Source organism: Stomoxys calcitrans, chromosome 5 (assembly GCF_963082655.1).
Source record: "Stomoxys calcitrans chromosome 5, idStoCalc2.1, whole genome shotgun sequence".
Lineage (NCBI taxonomy): Eukaryota > Metazoa > Arthropoda > Insecta > Diptera > Muscidae > Stomoxys > Stomoxys calcitrans.
Window position 1 is genome coordinate 97,550,980 of NC_081556.1, and position 18,280 is coordinate 97,569,259.

At 39.7% G+C, this 18,280-nt stretch overlaps 3 protein-coding genes across 3 annotated transcripts; 1 reads left to right on the top strand and 2 right to left on the bottom strand.

Annotated features, from left to right (window-relative positions):
• Nucleotides 1-833: 833 nt before the first annotated feature.
• On the top strand, nucleotides 834-7,585 carry LOC131997961 (uncharacterized). Its single transcript, XM_059369880.1, has 4 exons — nucleotides 834-2,321; nucleotides 2,405-6,012; nucleotides 6,071-6,989; nucleotides 7,427-7,585. The coding sequence occupies exons 1-4, from the start codon at nucleotides 834-836 to the stop codon at nucleotides 7,583-7,585; spliced, it is 6,174 nt and encodes a 2,057-aa protein (XP_059225863.1).
• A 5,724-nt stretch (nucleotides 7,586-13,309) lies between these two features.
• On the bottom strand, nucleotides 13,310-15,070 carry LOC131997962 (uncharacterized). Its single transcript, XM_059369881.1, has one exon. The coding sequence runs from the start codon at nucleotides 15,068-15,070 to the stop codon at nucleotides 13,310-13,312; it is 1,761 nt and encodes a 586-aa protein (XP_059225864.1).
• A 1,169-nt stretch (nucleotides 15,071-16,239) lies between these two features.
• On the bottom strand, nucleotides 16,240-18,000 carry LOC131997963 (uncharacterized). Its single transcript, XM_059369882.1, has one exon. It carries the CDS (start codon nucleotides 17,998-18,000, stop codon nucleotides 16,240-16,242), a length of 1,761 nt encoding a protein of 586 aa, XP_059225865.1.
• Between the last annotated feature and the right edge of the window lie 280 nt (nucleotides 18,001-18,280).

Below are 18,280 nucleotides of genomic sequence, written 5' to 3' on the forward strand. Positions count from 1 at the left end.
TTTTTCGCTTTGGAGCAAAATTTCTTTGTTGAATGTTTAATTAAAACAAAGACATACCGCAAAATAAAGGAGAAATGTAAAAAAAAAAAATATTAATAATAACAAATCTAATTGGTGCCTGTGCAAGATAAATGGTTGTGTTTTTATTTTTCATTTATCTTTGTTGACAGCTGTTGACATTTTGTACTGTTGGTAAAGGAGACTTCTAATAACAAGTTGCTTCGTCCATTACTTTTGGTTTTGGTTTGCATTGAATTTGTTATAATTAAATTGCTATTTTAGTAAAATTTCGCTGTTTTTGGTTGGAAGTGCTACAATTGCAACCAGTGTTTTTAATTCTTGTATGGAAAAGAGTTATTTTTTATATTTTTATCTAGCCGAAGAATTTTCGTTTGTCCACATTCTTTTTAGCAAGCTGTCTAAGTAAAGTGGAGACGTATAATCAGAAGTTGATTCGTCCTTCTCATATATTTCACTTGTATTTCGTGGACAATTATTTAATTTGCTATTTTCCACAAGTTTCGCTATACTTGGATAATTTAGCAAGGCCTTGGTGAGCGTTTTGGGAAAAGTGCTTCAGTGAAAATAGCATACCCCTATATATTATTGTGGAAATTCTTTTTTCTTTTTCTTTGCTAACAATCGGTCTTCGTTTTACATACCTGACATTCTCTGTAGTAAGAGACTTATCATAAGAAGTTGATTCGTCCCGCAATTTTATTTAATTGGTAATTATTTTTATTTGTGGCTTCCTTGCTAGTTTTCACCAAATTTCGTTGCCCTCGGATATTTATCGGGATTCGGTGATCAGTTTGGTCTTGTTTAGGTGAAACATGGCAGAGTCGAAATTTTTCATTAAATTTAGGAAACTTGTGGCGGTATTCCTCGATTTCGAGAATGAATACAATGCTATGAACAACGACGATCATACCATGTTTACTGTGGAACTGCGGAAGGCAGAACTTAACAGGCTTTGGAATAGGATAAACACAGCTTATGAGAGTTTCAGTGTTGAATGCGATGGGTCGGAGAATGAAGAAGAGGCTTCACGTTTATATAGGCAGTGTAGAGAAGCCTACATCAGTTGTGCAGCACAAATGGGTGAGTTGTCCCAGTCATTCGCTAACCATTCCACTTTGTCGTCAACAATGGCTAGTCCTCACCAAGTCCAACGGAGAGAACCTTTGGAAAATAGGTTTTTGGACCATCGTTTGCGTTTGCCACCCTGCACCACTGAAGTTTTTCACGGTGACTACTTGTCATGGCCTTCGTTTAGAGATATGTTTACAGCCGTATACATTGATTGTAAATCCATTACACCTGTTGAGAAGCTGTTCTATTTGCGTCAAAGTACTCAGGGGGAGGCTTTGGAAATAGTTAAAAAATCCCCTTTGACGAATGATGGGTTTGAGAACGCATGGTCCAATCTTAAAAGTCGATATGAGAACAAGAGAATATTGGTCAATAGTCAGTTGAAGATTCTTTTTAATCTTGGATCGGTTAAATCCGAGTCAGCAGGGGAGATAAATCGCCTTCAGCGGGACATCAATAATTGTATTACCGCTTTGAAATTGCATGAAATCGATATACACAGTTGGGATCCAATTTTTGTATTTTTGTGCTCAACCAAGTTACCAACTAATACTTTATCGCTTTGGGAGCAGACTGTTAGAAATAAGACGGAGATTTCAAAGTGGTCGGATCTGGACGATTTTCTGACAGCTAGATTCCAGTCTTTGGAAACAGTGTATGACCTGACACATTCCCATGAGGTTAAACCGACGGATACAAAGGATTCTCACGAAGCTTCCCGGTCCAGCAGCAAGGTAAAGTCGTACCAGACTAATATGGATAAAAGATTGTGTTTTGTGTGTTCACAAGATCATGTTGTGAAGTCCTGCCCAAGGTTTTTAGAAATGAATCAAGAGCAAAGGTTTATTACTGTGAAAAGGAATAATCTTTGTTTGAATTGCTTCAGCAGTAATCATAAGCTAAATCAGTGTACAAGCAAATTTAGTTGCTCGAAATGCAAATTGAGGCATCACACTCTCTTGCATAAAGAATCTAGACAGCTGGATACTGAAGACATGGTGAATTTGGAGGCTCAGCCTGGTACGAGTCGGTTTGCGGCCCAGAACGCTGCGAGTGATGAATCCAGGGTACAAAATTGTTTCGTATCTACTCGGAAGCAGGTGCTTTTGGGGACGGCCATTGTTCACATTGAGGTTAATGGAACTGTTTTCTCGGCAAGGGCGTTGATTGATTCTGGCTCTCAGGCTACATTTATTTCCGAGAAACTACAACGACGACTTAATCTCCCTGTAAGAAAGGTCAATGCCAGGGTGTCAGGTTTAAATAATGCATTAGCGGGATCAGCGGAGAAACAATGTGAATTTCTTTGAAGTCTCCTCATAATGTGGGTTTTGAGGTGCAAGTTTCTAGTTTAGTTCTGCCACGATTAACGGGACGTCTGCCTGGTCACACTCTTGACATTCCAGATTCCTTTTCGTTGGGCGATCTTCCTTTGGCCGACCCGAAATTCGGTAGGAGTGATCAAGTGGACATATTAATTGGCGGTGATATCTATCCTCAGATCTTGCTGGGTGGTGTTCGGCAAAACGTACTCGGGTCTCTTGTGGCCCAGGAAACTATTTTTGGCTGGATACTTACAGGGCCGATTTCTGACTCAAGTCCTGGGACATTTACTACCTGTGTCTCATTTTGCACTGCGGTCGAGCTAGACAGGCTTTTGGAGAGATTTTGGTTATTAGAGGAACCACCCAAGGTTTTCAAATACAGTCCAGATGATGAATATTGTGAAGACGTCTACAAAAGTACTACTACAAGGTTGCCGGATGGTCGATATGTTGTATCGCTACCTTTTAGACCTCAATTTGCAAATGGGAAGGGTCTTGGTCTTTCCAGGACGAAGGCGTATCGCCAGTTTTTGAGAAATGAGGTGTCATTGTGTAATAAACCGGAATTTAAGTCCACATATGACGGTGTCCTTGATGAATATGTGCTATTAGGCCATATGACGGAGATCCCTAAAATTCAAGAGGATTTGAATTCTTTTTATCTTCCCCATCATGCAGTAATTAAACCTGAGAGCACTTCCACAAAGGTAAGGGTAGTCTTTAATGCCTCTTGTAAAACTTCCACCGGCTTGAGTTTAAACGACACTTTGTACCCTGGTCCCATTCTGCAAAATGACCTAATGTTGTTGATAATACGATGGCGTTTTTATCGGTTTGTTTTTAATGGGGACATCGAGAAGATGTACCGTCAAATTTGGCTACATAAGGAACATACAAGATTCCAGAGAATAGTTTTTCGCAAGGATCCCAAGGCTGTTTTAAAAGATTTTGAGTTAAAAACTGTAACATTTGGTGTTAATTGTGCACCATTTTTGGCCATTAGAACCCTGTTACAGTTGGCCTCAGATGTTGAGAAGGAGCTGCCTTTGGCAGCTAAGATATTGCGTCATATGATGTATGTGGATGATGCTCTCGCGGGAGCACACGAAGTGACACTGGCTATAGCGGCTAGGGACCAATTGATTCAAGCCTTGTCCTCTGCTGGGTTTTCTATGAGGAAGTGGACCGCGAATGATGAAAAAATTCTGCAGGGATTACCATCTGGCCACCGTCTTAGTGAGAATTTTTTGGAAATCGAAGACGAGAGTAATGCCAAGACGTTGGGTATAAGGTGGAACGCCAAGGGTGACTTCTTCTATTTTTCAGTCAAGCCAATTCAAATGAAGCTGAATTTTACGAAAAGAGAAGTTTTATCTATAATTGCCAGCTTATTTGATCCTGCTGGTTGGCTTGGTCCCGTTATTGTTGTTGCCAAGATCTTGATGCAGCAGATTTGGGGTGAAGGAATTGGTTGGGATCAGGAATTGACTGAGAGGAGCCACAATATGTGGAATCAGTTTATTTGTGACTATGTGTCATTGAATCACATTAGGATTCCAAGGTGGGTGGGGTTTCACCCTAGCGCTCAAGTAGAACTTCATGGATTTTCGGACGCTTCAGAAAAGGCTTATGGAGCTTGCATTTATGTACGAGTTGTGGATGGTGGATCCGTACAGGCTCATTTATTACTGGCTAAATCGAGGGTAGCCCCTCTGAAGATTGTTTCGCTGCCGAGGTTAGAACTTTGCGGAGCTCTTTTGTTGGCAGATTTAATGGGAGTCGTTAGAACCGATTTGTGTTTAGATGAGAAGAACACTAAATTTTATTGTTGGTCCGACTCTATGATTGTTCTTGCTTGGCTCCAAAAACCACCTAGCTCATGGACGACCTTTGTTGCAAATAGGGTGTCGAAAATTCTTGATAAGGTTGGAAAGGACAACTGGAGACATGTCCGATCAGAGTGTAATCCTGCTGACCTGATTAGCAGGGGTGTTCGCCCTCAAGATCTTATAGATGAGACCCTATGGTGGCAGGGACCGTCTTGGCTACAATCTCCTAATAGCCAGTGGGACAAGAGCAACGTTGACTTTGCTACAGAGGAGGAGGAACGGAAGGTGAAACTCTTCTCAACTTTCATTAAGGATTATGAGGAAATTCTTGACAGGTTCTCATCCTATGCCAGGGCATTGCGTGTAATGGCTTATGTTTTTCGGTTCATTGACTGTTTAAATGGCCGGAGGAATTTTTCGCAGACATCAGTGAGTTCGGAGGAGCTCCAGCTTTCGAAAGAACGTCTGGTTGTTGTTGCCCAAAAGGTTTATTTCACTGACGATTACTATAGATTGTTGAATAATCAATCGATTTCAAATAGAAGTCATTTACTTTGCTTAAACCCATTTATTGATCCGAAGGGCCTGATGCGCGTTGGCGGCCGGCTGGATAATGCCACTTCTCTGTCGTATAGTGAAAAGCATCCTTTGAATTTGCCCTATAACTGTAGAATATCGAGGCTTCTGATAGTCTTCGTACATCAAATGACGCTGCATGGTGGTAATCAATTGATGCTTAGAGTTTTGAGAACGGAATTTTGGATACCCCGGGTTAAGAATTTGATTCGATGGGCCATAAATCGTTGTAGAATTTGTTCAATAATGGCAAAAAAGACACGTTGTCAGTTAATGGCGTCTTTGCCAGTCTCTAGAACAATACTTGACAGGGCCTTTACTCGAACTGGTGTGGATTTCGCAGGGCCATATGATATAAAGAACTATACAGGTCGAGCATGTTTGATAACGAAAGGATACGTGTGTCTTTTTATATGTTTTGCCACAAGGGCTGTCCATTTAGAAGCAGTTAGTGACTTATCGTCAACAACCTTCTTGGCAGCTTTCTCCCGTTTTGTTTCCCGCCGGGGTTGCCCCAAGGAAATGTATTCGGACAACGGCACTAATTTCGTTGGAGCTTCGAAGACTTTGAAATCCGAGTTTCGGGAATTTCTTAAGGTGATTGGCCCTCAACTAACGGGATCATATGCGACACAGGGCATCAGTTGGCATTTTAATCCAGCAAGCGCACCACATATGGGCGGTTTGTGGGAGGCTGGAGTGAAATCGTTCAAGCATCACTTTAGAAGAATAGCGGGTAGTCTTAAATACACCTTCGAAGAATTTTCAACACTCTTGGCCCGTATTGAGGCTTGCCTAAATTCGCGGCCACTTTGTCCTATATCTGATGATGTATCTTGTTTGGACGCGCTGACACCAGGACATTTTTTGATAGGTGGGCCCATTTTAGCTCCCCCCGAACCAGACATTCGAGAGACACCTGAATCAATTGTCAACCGTTGGCAAAGGGTTAAGGCTTTAAATCAGCTCTTGTGTCTCCGGTGGAAGAATGAATACTTGAAGGAACTAACGAGAAGAAATAAGTGGAAAAATCCTGACGACAATGTGAAAGTGGAGGATATGGTAGTTATTAAGGAGGACAACATCCCACCGAATGAATGGAGATTAGGTCGTGTCACTAAGGTGTTACCAGGCGTCGATCAGCTGGTGCGTGTTGTAGAGGTCAAGACCGAACGTGGCCCGATAGTGAGGCCAGTAGTAAAACTGGTCGTCCTACCCTCTAATTAGAACTTATTTACTTTATTTTAGAATCATGGTTAAAGCAAAAAAATACAATGTCGACAATCGGGCCGGCAAAAAACGCATAGTTTGCCGTGTTTGCCTTAAGGACCACCCTCTGCGATTCTGTCGTAAGTTTTTGGATATGGATTATGCGGAACGAATGAAAATTATTTCGATATATCAGCATTGCGCTGGATGCCTAGCACATGATCATACATGGCGCACATGTGAAAGTACTGGCAAGTGTCGCAAATGTGGCGATATGCATCACACGCTTCTACACAAACCTGGACCTCGTTCGTCCACTGTGATGGCGTATCATGATGGTGCTAGGCAAGGACCACAACCTTCGTCCAAGACCCCGTCGAAGAAGGGACCTCGTCCGTCCCAATCTTCACATCAGCATGATGGACCTAGTTCGTCCAGACGTGCAACCAATAGGGGACCTAGTTCGTCCCGCGGTAATCGGCACAAGAGACCTAGTTCGTCTCAACATGCCCCCAAGGACAAACCTTCGAAGGAGGTAGTACCTTTCGATGAACGGAGGCGTAAGCCGTACAAAGGTAAAAATGAGATGTCAACAGAGGTAATTCCGGCATACTGCCTACGAGAGACCATACTGCTGAAAGCGACCGCTGTAATAAAGATAGTTTGTGGGGATCGCTACATACATGAACGAGCCGTAATTGACCCAAGCATTGAGAGTTCTATTGTAGCTGAGTCTTTGGTAAGTCGAATGGGTCAAAGGGTGGTCCGAGTCGGAAACAAGACAAGATGTCTTCTTCAAATTCGAGGCAATCACGGGATGTCGGCAACAGTCGAAACATATGCTGAAGTGCGTCGTAATCACACAGTTGTGACTCCAAAGAAGTCCATTGATGTACGAATTGTTGATGAGTTTCCTGGTTTGCAATTGGCAGACGAGCATTTTTATACCTCAGCACCTGTGAGTATCACGTTGGGAGGAGATTTGTACCCAAAAATAATGCGGAATGGGGTCTTTGGTGGTGCACTGGGAAAACCTCTGGCACAATTCACAATTTTTGGATATGTGATATCAGGTTCTTACACTCCCTAGTTTCCTGTAAGACATCATGTATATGCTTTAACCATGGTACGATATAATACAATATTTTAAACCATTGCAGCCTACTTCAATTGGATTTTTTTCTCACTTCGGAACTTGGTGATTTGTTGGATTTTGAATTTTGATTTTTTTTTTCACATGAATGAATTTTGAAAATGCTGTTTTTTGTGTAATATAGTTGAATTGCCTCATGAATTAAATATGAAATCAATGTGCTTTTTCTAGTTGGCACTGATGTGAACAACGCATTAATTCTTTTTTTTCTTTTTGCTGTTTTATTTTCCTTGCTTTTCGAGTTATTTTCAGAGCTTTCGGATACCGCAAGACTGAAAGGTGGCCGGGATGTTCACGTTCGTGCTGTGGCGTGGTTTGGTCTGCTCTGTGATTTTGATAGCAACCCCGATTTTGGTTTTGAAGTGGCCACTATGTCTTCAGGCGTGGGATATTTCTTCTAATCGTTGCTTACATGGCGCACTCGCTGGATTAGTTTAAGGAAATTATGAATGTTTTGTAATTAAATAGTTACTAGTTGCTATGATCGTTGAAGTGGACGGACGTATATTCTTCAAATAAACAAATTTGTTAATTTCGCTGAATTTGAAACCGCTGCTTGTTATTTCCGACGCGAAAAAGTGAAACACGTTTAAGTTTCCTGGTTTTGGCACGCGCACTAAATAACCGTGTATTATTAAAAGAACTTTTTTTTGCCTGGTTTGCCTTTGTTGGTTCCAGTGGTGTTCCACCAGTGTTTGGTTTAATTGTTGTTGGGATTTTGCCCTTTTGTTTTGCCGCGTTTGTTTTGCCGTGTTTTGATCTTGGACAGGAAACTGAATTGGAAGTGTCACATTCAAGAGCGTACTGAGAAGGCTCACTGAGGTTGGGCACTATGTAAATGGGCCGTAGGCTTGAAATGGGGCTTGAATCCTACGATGGCTGTACAGGAGCGTGATTAGACCAATACTTACTTACACCTCAGTAGTTTGGTGGACTGCTATGGAGAAAAAGTGCAACATAAGAACCATACAACAGGTTCAGAGAACATGTTGTGGATGGCATAGACGGAGCGATGAGCACCACGCCAACTAGGGCACTGGAGACTATTCTAGATATTCGACCCATTGGCATACAAATTAAGTGTGAGGCAGCCACTGCGGCTATAAAACTTAAGGTGGTGGGAGAATGGGTGGAGGATGGGAGCAGCGGATGCCATCGCGGTATAATCTAGGCGACGATAGGAAACCTGGAAGGAACGGAAGAGGTTTTCGAACGGATACCTGAGATGAACCTTGAAGTCGAGTGCGAGGCACTGCTGCCATCGGCACAGTCTTGGATTGACGGAACACGGATGGATCAAAGCTAGAGGGCAGAGTGGGCATGGGGGTTTACATTGAGAACCCAAGGACTGAGATCTGTTTTAGACTGCCTGACCATTATACGGTCCTGCAGGCGGAGATCTGGGCGATCACGGAATGCGTGGAGTGGTGTGGGCTTAACGCGAGGACGTCGAGTGTGTACATCTTCATCGACAGTAAAATTGCCATAAGGGCAATAACAACCAGGACGGTAAGGTCACGAACAGTCTTGCAGTTTAAGATGGAGATTAACGCCTTCTCTGAGGATGGCAAAATCCGCATAGTTTGGGTACCGGGCCATAACGGAGTAAGGGGAAATGAAAGGGCAGACGATTTGGCGGTGAAGGCCAGAGGACTGCCGTCAATAAACTTGGTTAACCCGAAGCCTTTCGGGTCGATGCAGTCCGAGTTAAGAGAGTGGGCGACGAATGCGCGTGCAACATTGTGGAACAGCGAAACGGTCGGAAGGACGACGAAAATCCTATGAGGGGATCCAGATCGTGAAAAGACGAGGCTATTACTGAAAGGTAGCAAGAAGAAGGTCAATATAGCTATTGGTATCATAACGGGACGCATAGGACTACGAGCTCACTTATGTGCGGCAAGTGATAGCATGTATAGGACATGCGGGGAAGATTATGAGACGTTGGAGCATTTGTTATTGTCCGGCTTTCGCGTCCAACAGATACCGGAACTTAGGTGGAGACATAACATCAGACATGAACCAACTTAGGGGAGTGGTTTTGAAAACAATTCAGGATTTTGTAAGTAGCACGGAATTCCTAACTTAAAATTTTCTTTTTAGAGGTAACTTTATAGTTTTTAGAGTGCACAACAAGCCGATTACTGGCTTCGGTGTAATTTCGCAAAACATTTAATTTTGTTAGAACTCCCTTGATATTTAAGTTTAGTTTCCTCCTCAGCGTATCTTGTAAAATCTTTGTATAAAATTTAATTGAAATATTGTCTTTCGACACAGTTTTCGCAAAATGTTGTCGTTAGACACAATTTTGATAAGATTTTCGCTTTAGATCAGACTTTGGTTAAATTTCCAAACCAAATTTCCATTTTCCGAATTCTGGCACATGTTTTCCCACAGTTTTCCATTTAGGACTTAAAGACAAATACATGTCTAAAAGCAAATTAAGTGCCTTTGTCTTTCCGCCCAAGTTAAGCAACAAAAAAGTTGAAAAAAAGAACTTTGTTTCAAGAGGATTTGATTGTTTTTACGTTATTTTGGTGAAAAATTGCTTTACTTAGCGAAAACCAAACAAAATCGCATGTTGACATTGTGGAATCATCACTTTCATCTAAAAGCGCGCGCAAGGACATATGTGAGCATGCATATGTGTAAAAGTGTCTACCCCACCCAAAAGCTCACGCACACATATGGATATGTAAACATGGCTTGTGATCTAGGATATCACAACAAACATATCCCCACGTACACATGCACACATGAATGTGCTGAATAAAAAACAATCATTACTAATCCATACTCTAACATGATATTGTGCAGGGAGTAAAAGGAGCCATAAGGATACATGAGGTATCCTTGTTGACAAAACGTTAAAAACATAGAGGCTCATTAATCAACCTGTCTAGAGTATGAAGGATGCGGGCACATACATATAGTTGGAGTGGAGGATGGATGGATCAGCCAAGGCGAACATCAAGTAATGCGAGGGTGGGGTGATAAGTGTGACAAATCACACTTGCACCCCCTGTAATTTGTTTAACAACATCACATATATCGCTGGTTTTGCACTTCCCCTCTTACCAGGATGTTTATTTGACAACCAATTTCATACAATCAAAATATAATAAATTTTGCTCAATTATGGAACTACATAGGGATTGCTTTGATTTGTTCAGAGTGGACAAGATAGTAGAGTGCCTTAAATGTAGGCAGCTTTAAGTGACATCTTATATGACATATGAAGTAATTTCGAATAAAATACAAGTACACGTTATCGTTGAGAAAATTTTGGTTATGAAACAAAACTTGTGAAATGGTAAATAAAGAAGTGAGAGCGTGCTAAGTACGGCCAGGCCGAATCTTCTATACCCTCCACCATGGGTCGCATTTGTCGAGTTCTATGCGCGGTATCTCTTTTTAGGCAAACAAGGAATATTGAATAAGAACTGTTTTGCTATTGGAGCTATATAAAGTTATAGTCCGTTTCGGACCATAGATGAATTGAATGCTGAACATTGCAGAAGTCATTGTATAATATTTCAGTCCATTCGGATAAGAATTACGCCTTTTAGGGTTCTAGAAGCAAAATCGGGAGATCGGTTTATATGGGAGCTGTATCAAGCTACTGATCGATTCTTACCATATTGGACACATATATTGAAGGTCATGGCAGAAGCAGTAGTACAATTTCAGCCAAGTCGGATTAGAATTGAGCACTCTAGAGGGTCAAGAAGTCAAGATCCCAGATCGGTTTATATGGCAGCTATATTAGGTTATGCACCGATTTGCGCCATACTAAGCGCAGTTGTTGGAAGTCATAATAAAGCACCTCACGCAAAATTTCAGCCAAATCGGATAAAAATGCGCCCTCTAGCGGCTCATGAAATCAAGATCCAAGATCGATTTATATGCCAGCTATACCAGGTTGTAGCCCGATTTCGACCATACTTAGCGAAGCTGTTGGAAGTGATACCGAAATACCACGTGCAATATAACAGCCGAATCGGACGATAATTGCGCCCTCTAGAAGCTTAAGAAGTCAAGACCCAAGATCGGTTTATATGGCAGTTATATCAAAACAAGGACCGATTTGGCCCATTTACAATCCCAACCGACCTACACAAAAGTATTTGTGAAAAATTTCAAGCGCCTAGCATTACTCTTCGAAAGTTAGCGTGCTTTCGACAGACAGACGGACGGACAGACGGAAGGACGGACGGACATGGCGAGTTTGACCTAAAATGTCATGACGATCAATAATATATATTGTATATTGGGTTGCCTAAAAAGTAATTGCGGATTTTTTAAAAGAAAGTAAATGCATTTTTAATGAAACTTAGAATGAACTTTAATCAAATATATAATTGCCATTTTGTTCGATAACCTTTTGCCATCTTCCTGGCAAATTTAGTATTCCACGCTCATAGAACATCTGGCCTTTAGCTGCAAAAAACTGAACCAAGTGCGATTTTATAGCCTCATCATTACTGAAAGTTTTACCATTTAAGGAGTTCTGCAAAGATCGAAATAAATGGTAGTCTGATGGTGCAAGGTCAGGGCTATATGGTGGATGCATCAAAAGTTCCCAGCCAAGCTCACTCAGTTTTTGGCGAGTGACAAAAGATGTGTGCGGTCTAGCGTTGTCCTGGTGGAATATGACACCTTTACGATTGACCAATTCTGGTCGCTTCTCCTTGATGGCTGTATTCAATTTGTCCAATTGTTGACAGTAAACATCCGAATTAATCGTTTGGTTCCTTGGAAGCAGCTCAAAATATACCACACCCTTCCAATCCCACCAAACAGACAGCATAACCTTCTTTTGGTGGATATCAGCCTTTGAAGTGGTTTGAGCTGGTTCATCATGTTTGGACCATGATCGTTTTCGACTAACGTTGTTGTAAACAATCCATTTTTCATCTCCAGTTATGATTCGTTTTAAAAACGGATCGAATTCATTGCGTTTAAGGTGCATATCACAAGCGTTGATTCGGTTTGTTAAATGAATTTCTTTCAATACATGTGGTAGCCAAATATCAAGCTTTTTCACAAGTCCAAGACTTTTTATGTGATAATGAACGGTTGATTTTGGTATATTTAACTTCTCTCCTATCTCACGCTCAGTTACATGACGATCCAATTCGATTAATGCTTTGATTTGGTCATCATCAACTTCATTTGGCCGACCTGAACGTGGCTCAACTTTAAGTGAAAAATCTCCAGAACGGAATTTGCGAAACCAATTTTGACACTGTCTTCCTTTTAAGGCTTTATCACCATACACATCTCGTAACTTTTTAGCAACCTGCTCCGCGTTTTTTCCTTTACGGAAATAATAAAAATAAGTAAAATATGACGAAAATACTCCTTTGTGGGTTCCATATTAAAATTGAAGCCAAACAAACAAATGTAAACAAAATTTCGCGCACTCGTTTTCTAAAGCAGGCTAAAAGTAACAGCTGATAACTGACAGAAGAAAGAATGCAATTACAGAGTCACAAGCCGTTGAAAAAATTTGTCAACGCCGACTATATTACTACTATATTGCCGACAATTACTTTTTGGGCAACCCAATACTTTATGGGGTCTCAGACGCATATTTTAAGGTGTTACAAACAGAATGACGAAATTAGTATACCCCCATCCTATGGTGGAAGGTATAAAAAAAATATATTTTGAGAGTACGTCTCTCTGCGATCACACGCCCACACTCTTTGCCAAATGGAAGATACAAATAAAAATAAATAATGAGATAAAAAAAATAAACGATTCAATTTTTCGTTTTTTTGTTTTGTTGATGGGCTTTTTTGGTCAGGTTGAGGATTTTTTTAAATAAAACAAATCGTTTTCATTTTTTCTCTCGACGTTTCGTTGGTTATTTTTTCCAACTTCATCAGGACAGAATTTATTGAAGTTCCTGTTTAAAGTATTCTTGTATAAAGTATATGTTTTGTATTGCTTAGTTTTTCCATTTAGACTTACGATTAATTTTACATCTTCGTTGAATTACTTATATTACTATAAAAACTGGACACCACGACACAGAAAATATAATAATATAAATAATTGCACTTTGAGGGAAGTATATAAAGTCTAAACTTATTACTAATATCACAGAACAGTCGTTTTCAAGTTATTGCAATGGAATACTGCAGCTTAGTGTTGTCTTTGTCTTCTTTGGTGTTTATCGACTCTTTAAGTATTTGTTGAATCCGTAGGCTCTCTAATGTGTATCGCTTGTTCTCTATTTTCTCTCTGTCAAGTACTCTTACTGTCTTAAAGTTTGCCGCATGTCCGCTCTCTTTTATATGTTGTGCTAGTGCTGTCGATTGTCTCCCTTTTCTTATGTCGGCTTCGTGCTCAGCCAACCTAGTGCCTAGTGTGCGTCTGGTGGTTCCCACATATTTTTTGTTGCATTTTTCTTGTTGATCTCCATCACACGTAATTTCGTATACGACGTTGCTTAGTTTGAGTTTGTCTGTTTTGGTTGTTGTTCCTTTTTTCCTGAATATTTGGTTTAGAGTTTTGTTTGATTTATATGCTGTTGTTGAGTTTTCGTCAAGTATGATATTTCCCAAAGATGCGCGGTCGGTAAGCTTAGGGATGTACGGTACACTGTAAAATTTTTTCGTCGTTGATGCTTTTTCTTCATGGGGTCGTTTGGATCCGTTGGTGACGTCGCGAATTAAATTATTTATTAATGCCATTGGATAATTGTTCTGTTTTAAAATTTGTTGTATTTTATTTATGTTGTCTGCTTTGAAACGTTCATCGCTTAACAGTAGAACTTTGTGGATGAAGTTCTTGGCCGTATTAATTTTCGTGCTGTGTGGTTGCGTAGAGTTATAATTAATCATTCTTCCCGATGCTGTTGGTTTCGCGTACCAGTTTGTTATTAACGTATTTCCATTTCTTATTATCTTCATATCCAGGAACGGTAACTCTGCACGAGTTTCCTTTTCTATCGTAAATTTTAATTTGTTGTGATACGCGTTCATTAATTTCATTATCGTTGTTTCATCTTTTTTGTTTATCACCGCGAACAGGTCGTCTACATACTTCACTATAAATTTTACCGTTATGTTCATACTCTGCAGTTCGTCCATTACGTCGTCCAAAAGGGTGTCAAGTACAATATCCGCAATCGTTGGTGAGAGTGGGTTCCCCATTGGCATACCATAAGTTTGTTGGTAAAGTTTTCCAGCATACGTGAAGTAATTGTTATCTTTCAGGCAGAAATTGAGAATTTTGAGGAATGTCTGTCTTGGAATGGTGGTATTAACCCGAAGTGTATCCCATTTATCCATAATTTTCTTAATGGCTAGATATATCGGTATGTTAGTAAATAACGATACCACGTCGAAGGAGACGATAATGTCATCTTTATCCAAAGTGATAGATCCGAGTTGTTGTTTCAGTTCTAGAGAGTTTTTAACATTGTATTCCGTCGAAATTATAGTTTTTAGTATGTTTCCAATGTGTTTCGAAAGAGCATAGCAGGGGACGTTCATTGACGAAGATATAGGCCGGAGGGGAGTGCCATCCTTATGAATTTTCGGCAGTCCGTATAGTTCTGGCGATTGCGGTGAAATGCTGTCTAATTTAGTTTTTTCCCATTTTGTTATATGTTTACTTTTGAATAGTTCCATGATAATTTTATTGTTAACTTTTTGGAGTTTCTCCGTAGGATCCACGTCGATTGGTCTATAGGTTGTTTTATCCGCAAGTAATTGGTTCATCTTCTGGTGATATTCCTTCTTTGACATGACTACTGTTTTGTTCCCCTTGTCTGCAGTTGTGACCATAATCGTGTCTCTGTTTGCATCAATTATCTCCTTTGTTTCTTCATAGATTCCTAATATGAATTTCTCTCTGTCATCATTTCTCATGCTTCGCTTAAAATTCGTAATTCTATTAGCTATTTTGGACCTAGCTGTTTCTTTCTCCCGGACGTCATCTATATTCTGCACCCACTGTTCAATGTCCGCGATAAGTGGAACTGGTGAAAAATTGTCTTTGTTGACTGGGAGTGCAAATTTTGACCCCATAGATAGTAGCCATTTACACTCTGTCGGAAATGTTACTTCTGTTTTATTGACAAACCAATTGTCATTGAACCGTAGATTATGTTTCGAGAATTTATCCGATCTTATTTTATTTAATTTCGCTGAGTGTATTTCCTTTGTCCTAGTTTTTATATTCTTATATCTATCCCATTGTCCATTCTTGAAAATTGAGAGTTCCGTTTCGTTCAGTGTATTGCTTATATCTCCCTCTATCTTTGCTATCCCTTGTTTTGTTTGTTTTATATGTATGTGCGTTTCTCTTATTTCTACATTGAGTAGCTTTGAGTTTAGTTTTGCGAGTATCTTCTCTGTTTCTGTTTTTGTTGTTGTCAGTCGGAATAAGTTGGTGATGTTCTTTGTTTGATTGTGTAAGTGTGTTGGTGTTACATTTGACTTTCTGCATGTTAGGAGAAAATTGCTTCTCTCTGTCAGTTTCGCAAGCTTTGTTATTGATCGGCAGTATTGTTTGAGTACAAAGGTCGTTTCTGTGTTGTACTTACATTTTGTGTGTTGAAAGAAGTTGTTCATGTTGATGTTGTTGTTCGTTGTAGACAGTGTTTGTTGCATTTTCTGTATGTATCGGCAGGCCCTCCGAATGAAATATTTTGTTTTTGTGTTTTTGATGACCAATGTGAATATTTAATGTTTTTTTGTTTTGTTGATGGGCTTTTTTGGTCAGGTTGAGGATTTTTTTAAATAAAACAAATCGTTTTCATTTTTTCTCTCGACGTTTCGTTGGTTATTTTTTCCAACTTCATCAGGACAGAATTTATTGAAGTTCCTGTTTAAAGTATTCTTGTATAAAGTATATGTTTTGTATTGCTTAGTTTTTCCATTTAGACTTACGATTAATTTTACATCTTCGTTGAATTACTTATATTACTATAAAAACTGGACACCACGACACAGAAAATATAATAATATAAATAATTGCACTTTGAGGGAAGTATATAAAGTCTAAACTTATTACTAATATCACAGAACAGTCGTTTTCAAGTTATTGCAATGGAATACTGCAGCTTAGTGTTGTCTTTGTCTTCTTTGGTGTTTATCGACTCTTTAAGTATTTGTTGAATCCGTAGGCTCTCTAATGTGTATCGCTTGTTCTCTATTTTCTCTCTGTCAAGTACTCTTACTGTCTTAAAGTTTGCCGCATGTCCGCTCTCTTTTATATGTTGTGCTAGTGCTGTCGATTGTCTCCCTTTTCTTATGTCGGCTTCGTGCTCAGCCAACCTAGTGCCTAGTGTGCGTCTGGTGGTTCCCACATATTTTTTGTTGCATTTTTCTTGTTGATCTCCATCACACGTAATTTCGTATACGACGTTGCTTAGTTTGAGTTTGTCTGTTTTGGTTGTTGTTCCTTTTTTCCTGAATATTTGGTTTAGAGTTTTGTTTGATTTATATGCTGTTGTTGAGTTTTCGTCAAGTATGATATTTCCCAAAGATGCGCGGTCGGTAAGCTTAGGGATGTACGGTACACTGTAAAATTTTTTCGTCGTTGATGCTTTTTCTTCATGGGGTCGTTTGGATCCGTTGGTGACGTCGCGAATTAAATTATTTATTAATGCCATTGGATAATTGTTCTGTTTTAAAATTTGTTGTATTTTATTTATGTTGTCTGCTTTGAAACGTTCATCGCTTAACAGTAGAACTTTGTGGATGAAGTTCTTGGCCGTATTAATTTTCGTGCTGTGTGGTTGCGTAGAGTTATAATTAATCATTCTTCCCGATGCTGTTGGTTTCGCGTACCAGTTTGTTATTAACGTATTTCCATTTCTTATTATCTTCATATCCAGGAACGGTAACTCTGCACGAGTTTCCTTTTCTATCGTAAATTTTAATTTGTTGTGATACGCGTTCATTAATTTCATTATCGTTGTTTCATCTTTTTTGTTTATCACCGCGAACAGGTCGTCTACATACTTCACTATAAATTTTACCGTTATGTTCATACTCTGCAGTTCGTCCATTACGTCGTCCAAAAGGGTGTCAAGTACAATATCCGCAATCGTTGGTGAGAGTGGGTTCCCCATTGGCATACCATAAGTTTGTTGGTAAAGTTTTCCAGCATACGTGAAGTAATTGTTATCTTTCAGGCAGAAATTGAGAATTTTGAGGAATGTCTGTCTTGGAATGGTGGTATTAACCCGAAGTGTATCCCATTTATCCATAATTTTCTTAATGGCTAGATATATCGGTATGTTAGTAAATAACGATACCACGTCGAAGGAGACGATAATGTCATCTTTATCCAAAGTGATAGATCCGAGTTGTTGTTTCAGTTCTAGAGAGTTTTTAACATTGTATTCCGTCGAAATTATAGTTTTTAGTATGTTTCCAATGTGTTTCGAAAGAGCATAGCAGGGGACGTTCATTGACGAAGATATAGGCCGGAGGGGAGTGCCATCCTTATGAATTTTCGGCAGTCCGTATAGTTCTGGCGATTGCGGTGAAATGCTGTCTAATTTAGTTTTTTCCCATTTTGTTATATGTTTACTTTTGAATAGTTCCATGATAATTTTATTGTTAACTTTTTGGAGTTTCTCCGTAGGATCCACGTCGATTGGTCTATAGGTTGTTTTATCCGCAAGTAATTGGTTCATCTTCTGGTGATATTCCTTCTTTGACATGACTACTGTTTTGTTCCCCTTGTCTGCAGTTGTGACCATAATCGTGTCTCTGTTTGCATCAATTATCTCCTTTGTTTCTTCATAGATTCCTAATATGAATTTCTCTCTGTCATCATTTCTCATGCTTCGCTTAAAATTCGTAATTCTATTAGCTATTTTGGACCTAGCTGTTTCTTTCTCCCGGACGTCATCTATATTCTGCACCCACTGTTCAATGTCCGCGATAAGTGGAACTGGTGAAAAATTGTCTTTGTTGACTGGGAGTGCAAATTTTGACCCCATAGATAGTAGCCATTTACACTCTGTCGGAAATGTTACTTCTGTTTTATTGACAAACCAATTGTCATTGAACCGTAGATTATGTTTCGAGAATTTATCCGATCTTATTTTATTTAATTTCGCT